General features: G+C 56.9%; 2 protein-coding genes across 2 annotated transcripts in view; one reads left to right on the forward strand and one right to left on the reverse strand.

Moving 5' to 3' along the window:
* Positions 1-658: 658 nt before the first annotated feature.
* VOLCADRAFT_119230 (uncharacterized protein) lies at positions 659-1,860 on the reverse strand (the record flags this gene model as incomplete). The annotated part of the gene is made up of 3 exons (XM_002955954.1): positions 659-766; positions 1,221-1,376; positions 1,729-1,860. Coding segments are annotated over 3 exons (396 nt in total), but the record flags the coding sequence as incomplete, so codon positions are not given.
* A 450-nt stretch (positions 1,861-2,310) lies between these two features.
* VOLCADRAFT_121474 (uncharacterized protein) overlaps positions 2,311-9,023 on the forward strand; it is a gene marked incomplete at both ends in the record, with an annotated part of 8,442 nt that continues 1,729 nt past the window's right edge. The window contains 10 exons of the mRNA XM_002955900.1: positions 2,311-2,473; positions 2,620-2,756; positions 3,069-3,164; positions 3,254-3,385; positions 4,263-4,320; positions 4,949-5,189; positions 5,483-5,781; positions 6,232-6,449; positions 6,994-7,174; positions 7,788-9,013. Of these exons, the coding sequence (XP_002955946.1) occupies positions 2,311-2,473; positions 2,620-2,756; positions 3,069-3,164; positions 3,254-3,385; positions 4,263-4,320; positions 4,949-5,189; positions 5,483-5,781; positions 6,232-6,449; positions 6,994-7,174; positions 7,788-9,013 (2,751 nt within the window). The remainder of the gene's footprint in view (positions 2,474-2,619; positions 2,757-3,068; positions 3,165-3,253; positions 3,386-4,262; positions 4,321-4,948; positions 5,190-5,482; positions 5,782-6,231; positions 6,450-6,993; positions 7,175-7,787; positions 9,014-9,023) is intronic.

Genomic DNA, 9,023 nt, shown 5'->3' on the forward strand with positions numbered 1-9,023 from the left:
GACGGGATCGAGACGGTGCGCTGCTACCATCACCCCCCGATAACAACGTCGTAATAATCGAGCGTGTCATGTGTTTTTTAAATCAGCAAGAAAGAACACCGTGGCATCGTGCGATTGGGTTTTTTCCAGCGTTGGGAGGAGAAAGGACAGAACGCACTAAGGGAGGACGCGGTGGACGCGGGGGAAGAGGAGAGGCAGTATCTTTAGGACAGGACAGGCAGCCTAGAGCCACTTCATTCGTCTATGACGGTCGAAGAATTACCCATCAACCCCTCCATCCCCCCATCCCCCCACAGCAGCCCTCATGCTCAGCTCCTATGCTTTCCCCCCTCCCGTTTCCCCTCGACATCACTCCCCCCTTTCCCCCCCACACACAGCATGCGACTGCCGCCGTAACCGCTAACCGCTCCAACCACCAACTTGGCCCCACCTGCATAGCTGCACCAGCCTCTTCACCAGCTTCGTCCTCATGACCTGCGTGTTTTTTGTGTTTCAATGTTCCTTTTTTCAGTGTTCCTTTTGGTGCCTTTTTCAAATATACTTTTAGTGATACTTTAGAGGATTGAATAATCAATGCTCTCTTTGAGCCGCGGGGCGAGAGAAGGACCTGGCGAGGATGGCACACGAGTAAAAAAAACTTCACTTCACTTCACTTTACCTGGGAGTGTATTTCCAGGTTGAAGGCCAACAGGCTGGTCAGCAGCTGCAGGGCGGCGGCCTGAAGCGCCCCACTGGCTGTCCCGTTGCGAGCCTCGCGAACCAGAATCTGCCTCACCAGGGGACGGAGGGGGGTTGGGGGTAAGACGAACCATTAATAATTGACAGGTGGTGGTGGTGGGGGAAACCACATGATTCAAGGAAATTAAAAAAAGGCATTTCCGATGCCAAACGGCGATAACATCGGATAACTGTTCATGCGTGGGACGCAGGCAGAGGGGGGAAAGACGAACCACACACGATTGAAGCTGCTGCCAGGGCAAGAGAGTATCAAACGTAGAACTGACCGAAAGGCAGAGGGGGGAGGCGAGCGAAACTGGGCTTTGGGCTCGGCCCGGCAAAACCCGAACCTAACAAGTGACAGCATTTACGGTGAACGGATAGGTCGCCCCGAGAAACGGGGTGGCACTTTAACAATTGGTTCCCATCCATGTTGGAGCAGGGGGGATTGGAATGGGGACCAACCCAACATCCGCTGCTCCAACAGCCCGAAGTACCCCCACCTGCTCCAACAACTCTATAGCCCCCATATTCGCTAGCTGCTGTACAACGATGCGATTACGATATGCCAACAGGCGCAGCGCCTCAAGCGCCAGCGGCCGCCTCGCGACAGCCAGGTTGTACAGCTGCCTGAGGGCGCCGTTGTCACACAGCTCCGCCTGCGATGGTGGCCAGTCAATTTGCGAGAAGTTGACAACAGGGGGGATGAGCGCAAGCTGTAGACTACAGGCAAAGGAAAGGATTCGAGCTCGTAGCAGTCGACGGCAATTTGGCGGTTTGAAATGCGTTTTCCTGGGAAGCCTGCCGCAGCTATGCGGAAAGCATCGGGGAACGTGTTGGCAAATTCGTTACATGAGCGCGATGAGCGCATTTTGTGGGTGGCAATTTGGTCATGCCCGACTCGTCATCTTCGAGTCCGGATAATGCGTGTCGGCTGTACCACAGGCGCTAATGAGACACAACGAAACATCGTTATGCCGTGGCTGAAGGCCACGGGCGTTGCAGCCGCACCTGGAACTGTCGCACCGTGCTGTCCCCCCTATCAATTGCGGATGCCAGCGCATTCCGGATGGCTCGAGCGGCCTCATCGTCTTCTGACAGGCTCATGTGCTGCGAGTTCGGGGGGCTTTGCAGCCCAAGCATTCCATTCTGTGCCACATCACTAAGATGCCCGTAATTATTGTCCATAAAGCATGTAAGGGATTCAAAAACGTGTCCTAAGCTTCAAGTTATACATGAACGAAGGGCCTGGCTCTCGTTCAAGTATGTTGCCTACTAAAGCAGATGTTATATAGCCTCCATACGCGCATGCCTTGATAATATTTATGAGGGGTTAACATCACTTATGATAATCGCAGTTGCCTTTCCACTGAATTCCAGTTGGCCACCCGATCCACGCGACACGGCAATTTTACAGTCACTGTGCACGACCAGGTAAAGCAGCATACTGACTACCAGTCTATACAGGTGTATTACTTGTAAGATTACATGTTTATTGCATCAACTTGATCGGAGCATTAGGAGTCTTCTCTCCGGCAGTTCCAGCGTTCCGCCACAAGCGTACAAAGCTTTCCCAATACTGCATTATAAGCCATGCGGTATGCAGCAATTAATAAGTCTCCACTTTCACAGCGGCAACGCTGCGTGGGCTCATGGCTGGTTCCGAGCAAAAAGGCTAGGGTCCTAACGCGGCGAGCGCTGCACGTTAAGGCAATCGGGTTCGATTTCGGAGACGAGGACAGCAGTACGTCTAGAGGTGTGGCAGAGCAGGTCTCCCTGGCAGAGCAGGTCTCCCTTACCATTCCCCCCAATTCCCTCTCCCCATCCATGCACCTCACAGCGGTATTACCTCAACCGCTCACGAAGCGCCTTGTATTTTTCTCGGTTCGTCGGCCCACGCAGCAGGGCCCACCAAGCGCAGCAGCAAGATCAACAGCCTGGGCACGTTAGCATCCTCGCTTCTTGTGTACGGCCATGTAGTGAAGGGAGCAGTCGGGGAGGCCTATCTTCAGGCGCTAGCCATCACTCAGAAGTATCAGGTAGGCCGTAGATATATAGCAGGGGAGTCGAACGTTTTTTGTGCGGCGGGGGGAAAGGCGGAGGGAGAAAGCTTGGAAGGAAATTGGGGGAATAGGAATTGGGAGGTATCTTGCGCGGGGTTGGGAACCGACTCTTCCCCCACCCACCCTCATACATACAAAACTATACATACATATATGCATACATACATATATACATACATACATAGCTTGCCGTGTCTCTGTCTCCGCCTCATTCTCCCCGTCCCTCTGTCTCCGCGACTCGCCTCTTCGCCTCTTCTCCGTCTCTTCTGTCTCTCTGACCGCGACCAGGCGAGCAACAAGGAGGTCCTAGCGGCATATGCGCGCTTCTACAACCTGCTGCTGGCTTCCGGGTACGACACCTGGCAGGACTACGTATTAGACCAGGTACGGACACCCGCAGTACATGTACGACAGTGAAGTACAGAGGGCCGCAATGGGCCGCAGCCCTTTCCTGGACACTGCACCCCCAACAGATTCTGTTGGGACGAGACAACGCCTTTGCGAGGGCAGCTGCTCAGGGCGCCTTGGACGATGACGCGCCCGTACTGCGTGCCGTGGCGTACGACTTGGATGTACTGCAGGAGCTGGCGCTGCCGCTGCCGCAGGTGAACGGGGGAGCAGGGGAAGGGATGATTCGGGTCAGGAAAGGAAGGGGAAAACTGCGGACTCCTCCTCCTCTTGACCTTTGGAGGAGGAGCTAAGAAGGTTACCGCTCCGAAACCCTCACCCCCCCACCCTCATTCCCCAATAATATGTACGGCAGTAATTTCTTTACTTCTTGCATGTACCTCTTGCATGCTATATCTCTCATATTTCTTCGTCTCCCCAAATTATTGGGGATGGCAAAATGTGTTGTGTCGTCAGGTATGTCAGTCCGGTCGCCCCGGTGTGTGCACAACACGTGTTGGCACACGGGGGTTTGGCGCACGAGGGTTTGGGTTGGGGGGGGGGCTTTAGGGAATCGCATGACATGATGCGATGATAGCCAAAGAGACGTTTTTTTTCCAGCTGTGGCATTGAAGCGCGAGGGCCGGAGAGAGGTGATGTGTAGAGAGGTGATGTGGTATGCGGGGAGATATGCACTTGGGAGGTAAGACGAGCCACTGCCGAATGGAGCAGCACTTGAGCAAGGGTCACCAAAGGGGATGAAACCCCTAGGGAGAGAGATAGGGGTGTGTGTTGGTTATGGTTATGGTTATGGTATGTTCAGGGTTGCTTTAAAAGCTCGCTCGGCGTCCCCCGGGTTGAAATTCCCTCTCCCAGCTGGCCCTTCCGTGCCCCCGGACGCATTTCGGTCAGTTCTACGTTTGGTACACGCTTGCCCTGGCATCAGCTTCACTCGTGTGTGGTTCGTCTTTCCCCCCCGGAAGTGTACATCTCCCCAGTTTATCCTTGGCATCAGCTTCACTGGTTTCGTAATTCGTCTCTCCCCTCCCCCTCCCCCCCTCCCCCCCGCCACATTCATCACTCGGCTTGCTGTAGGTGGCGGAGCTGATCGCGGATGCCGCCCCCATTGGGGGTCCCTACTGGCTTGAAGCAGGTAGGGGGGTGGGGGTGAATGGAGGGGGGTTGGAGGGGGGGTAGCATGTGCGGGAGCATGTGGGTTTCAATGCGTCGTATATGGCTGAGTGGATTTTAGTCTCGATCTTGGATCCAATGTGGATCTAGGGCGGATCCATGGCGGCGAATAGGGGTATTTGGGAGAAGCTTAATGGATAGAAGATTGGTGTGTGATGCGGCTAGGGGGATGTGATATGTGGATGGGTTTTAGGTATTCACCAGCCATTCACCGAACTGATGTCCCGTACATGGGGGGTTCATGTTTCCGTACATGCGGGGTTGTGTTTCCGTACATGCCGTCGCCGTGCGTTTCGGGAGACAACCTCTGGGAGTTTTCTTCTTCCCCGTGGAAAACCCCACCCCCACCCAAACCCCAAACCCGAACCCGGAGCCGAGCACCCGAATCCCCCCGGCCCGCACAGCGCCCCCGACCGGTGACCGCCTCACGGCCTCCAGTGTCCCCACGGCCTCCAGTGCCCGCATGCTCCGGCATCCTCTTTTTGCCCGCCACCCTCTTTTGCCACAATGCGCCATTCTCCGTCATCCCCGCGACTCTCATTGTCGTACTTACATTTATCAACTTCATCACCCCAACTGCCATTTCGCAGCTGCCTCGGTGTCCGTGAAGAGCAAGAAGAAAGCCGCCGCCGCCGCGGCGGCGGCGCCCGTCGCCGCCATCGACCCGCATTCCCGGACGCCGTACATCTGCCGGCCGCCCACGGAGGCGGAGTTGGCTGCGTGGAAGGCCGCCATCAGCGGCAAGGAGTCCTGGGGGGAGGCCGTACATTTGGTACGGCAGTACTACCACCTACATGGATTTGGTATCACCTCGCGCAATTCCACTCTGAGGTGCGGGCGCGTGTCGGAGTGTCGGGGTGGGGGGGTTGGGGTGGGGGAGAGAGAGGGAGTGGGGCGGGATGACGGAAAACACAAACGGGCGCGTCCAGACCGCACACGAACGCGAACACGTTGCTTTCCCCTTCTTCTGTTTCTTCTTCTTCTTCTTCCGCCGCTGCCGCCGCTGCCGGCCCTGCCGCCGCTGTCGCTGTTGCCCCTGCCGCTGCCGCCGCCGGCCCTGGCGCCCGGTATAATTCGCCACCCCGCCCCACACCCCTCGACAACTCCCGGAACTCACGTTGCAGGTGGACCAAGGGCGCTTTTGAGGAGGGTGTCGACAGTAACACCACCACCACCACCATCACCACCACTACCAACAACAGCAGCAGCAGCAGCTCCTCCTCCCACTCCTCCCCTCCCCCCCCGCCAACTTTCCTGCCTTCCCTGGAGTCCCTGCGGGCCGCTCTAGACGCCAACACTGTACGACACTGCGAGGGTGCTGGTGTTGGTGTTGGCGGCTCCTCCGCCGCGCACCACGTGCTAGTGGTGGGGCCTACCGGCTCGGGAAAGAGCGCCTTGCTATGGGATTATACGTTGGCGGCTGGTAAGCTAATTTGAAATTTTTTTCTAAGTTTTTTCTTGTTACATTTTGAAATTTGGGTTTTTCCAATTAAAAAGCCCCGTTTATGTTGTTTTTCCTGGGCCTGCAACACCAATGGAAACGCTACTTTAACTTTAACTCGTAAACGCCCCAGTTCCAGCCCCCTCAAAGCGCCTCAAAACAGGCGTGCGGTTGGTTTGGAGTCTCAGGGTCGGTCTTCATTCCATCTTTTCTTTTAACCCCTTCCCCCGTCTTTGGCATCTTTTGCCCCCTGCAGCAGTTGACCTCTTTTGATGAGTTTATATCTCGTACATGGTTATTCCCCCCCCTCCCCCCGTCCTTCATGCATCCAAAACCACGCAACAAAATTATTTATTCCGATTTCGGAATAAATATTCCGAATATATTCCGCAAAAACAATTTGCTGCACGCAACCACGCAACGACCCGGCAGGTCGGGACAAGGGTCTTCGGTTGGTGGACGTTTCCGGAGCCGAGCTGGGGAACATTCTGGAAGCAGCCCGGGGCTGTGGCCGCTACCCGCGACTGCGGTTCGTGCTGGTGGCGGATCACGTGGAGTTGCCCGTACGGGGCGGTACGGCAGCGGCGGCGGATCTTATGAGTGGGTTGGCGGGCTCGGGTCCCAGCGGTTGGCCGAGCAATACATTGCTGGTAAGAAAGAGAAGGGAAGCTTTTTAGGGGGGAGGGTTGGGAATGTGTGAGGGTTGGGGAATGGGTTTGGTTTCGGAGCGGGGAGTTATGTAGGATATGGGTGCTAGGGAGAGCGAAAAGGAGGAAAGGTTGAGAGCTGGGATTTTGGGGGCGGTGGGGATGGGATCTATTGATGTGGGTTCGGGGGAACCTCATCGAGGGATGAAATCCTGTGAAGTGAGAGAAAGTGCGAGGTAAGAGATGAAGGAAGGAAGGAAGGAAGGAAGGAGAAAGGCTGTAAGCAGACGTCCCCTTCTTCAATAGCAAAAATTGGACTCCTAGGGAACGAGCCCTTCCCTTTTTTGCAGCAATGACGTCCGGGGGGAAGGGGGAGGGCAGGCTAGACCAAGTTACCAATAAAATGTGTGTGTGCGTGCACGCGCTTGAGGGAGGGGGTGTGAGAGAGGCTGCCGATTGGCAGTCGTTGTGTCCTAAGCGCCCGAGAGGTGTCTTGCGCGGCGACGTCCTGCTCTTCCTCCTGGCTGGTCTGTCCTTCCGTGCGCAGTACATGGGCGCCAGCAGTACATCCACAATTTCGTACGATCCGCTGGTGAGCCGTTTCGGGCTCATTTTATCGACAAAGGAGCTGTCGGAGCCGGAGTTCGGGGAGACGCTTCGGCAAGTGGCAGGGGAGGATGCGGCCAAGCTCAGCGACGAGGACGTGACTTATGCGGCAGATTGGGCGCGTAAACAGAGCGGGGGACTTTCAATTCGGAGCGCGGTGCACTATGTGCGACGGGCGCGGACAGGATAGTTTGAGCCTGAAAGCAATGATTCATAGCTCGATTGCCTCGAGCAGCGTTCGCAGGATTGCGTTTGACTTTATACGGCATGCGGAGATAATATATATGTTAAGGATAAAATATGCTTTATGATGGGTATGCCTTGTTGCATGGCCGCCTGTATGTTGGTTGATCGTGCGCAGAGGTCGTGCATGACGAAGAATCCTGCCGGAAATTTGCTCTTTTAGGGGAGGACACTCGATCAGGCATCTGCTTGCAGTTTTTTAGATTTAACAGATCAGAAGGCATACTTTGAAATCCTACCTTGCATTGCACTGAAGCACAGCAATCCATTTCGACGGGCCTGGCCCGTGACCCCGACGCGTCTGAAGCCTTAAGCGGAGAAGAGGAGCTCAACCCCCAAAACGCATAAATGGGGAACGTATTAAGTAAGCTTTTGAGGCGGCTTGCGTCCTGAAACATCGCTGGTGATGTGATTTCGTGGGGTTGTCAGGCCGCAAGAATCAACGCGGCTCCATCGCCAGGAATCTCGTTGATTATTGTAATTCTCATGCAGGTATATGTTGCCCGCGATTTCGCTCTCGCGATGCTGATGGCAAGAACGAGCCGCTTTTGGCACAGCGCGAAGGCCATCCGTCTGATGCCCCTGTCGTCCAAGAACCGCCATCTCCACGCCGAGGTGGCTCTGCACTTGAAAATAGTACTTCTCCTATAGTTACGAATGGGACCTTGCCGGAGGAGGAGGCCACCCTGCCGGCGCATGCAGCCATTGTTGAGCCTGTAATCGCCGGCCCGAGCGAAATCGCCAGAAAATCTATTCCAGACTTACTCACAGGTTCCCCTGTGCCTAGCATGGAAGCCCTTGCTGCGATAGACATCACCACAGATCGCACAGCCGCGATGGCAACGGAAACGGTTGAAGCGATGGTGGCTGCGGTTGCGGCGGCGGTTGAGGTGCCTGTACCCGCCTCTGGAGCAGAGCCTGTCATTATCGCCGCTGCTGCCCCTGCCACCCCTGTGCAAGTCCCGTACAATGTCGCCGCCGCCACCCCCACCGTCGCTGTCCCGCCATCTAGCGGCATGCTACTGCCACATATGCTGGTGATTGGCTGCACCAGCGGCGGCATCGCCAGCGTCGATGATGGTGCGGCACCTGAACGACCCGCATCGCCGCCGTTACATCCGGGGCCGCCGCGTCGCAGCACCTCGCCGCAACATCCAGCGCTTTTCGTCAAAACCCAAGAGGCCGCCTCAGGCCCCGCCGACGCCGTCGCCGACGCCTCGCCGGAGGCTGCGGCGGCGGCGGTGGCGATACCCGTGGCACTTCCCAAAATGCCTGACCTTGCTGCAGCTGCCGTACCTGCTACAGACGTCAGGGGTCTGAGCCAGGAAGCGTTAGAAAGGGCCGGAACGTCTGAGGCGGTGGCGGCGAAGGCGATGGTGACGGATGTGGCGGAGGTGACGGAGCTGACAGTGTTGACGGAGGCGACGGAGCTAGCAGAGGTGGCGATGGCGGCGGAGTCAACAGTGCCGTCGGTGGTGACGGAACCGGCGGAGGTGACGGTGCCGGCGCAAGTTGCGGAGGTGATGGAGACTGTGGAGACGACAGAGCCGGCGGAGGCGATGGAGCCGGCGGACGCGACGGAGACGGCGGAGGTGACGGAGCCGGCGGAGGTGACGGAGCCGGCGGAGGTGACGGAGCCGGCGGAGGTGACGGAGCCGGCGGAGGTGGCGGAAGTGACAGAGCCGGCGGAGGTGGCGGAGGTGACGGAGCCGGCGGAGGTGGCGGAGG

Source organism: Volvox carteri (assembly GCF_000143455.1).
Source record: "Volvox carteri f. nagariensis unplaced genomic scaffold VOLCAscaffold_56, whole genome shotgun sequence".
NCBI classification, from domain to species: Eukaryota; Viridiplantae; Chlorophyta; class Chlorophyceae; order Chlamydomonadales; family Volvocaceae; genus Volvox; species Volvox carteri.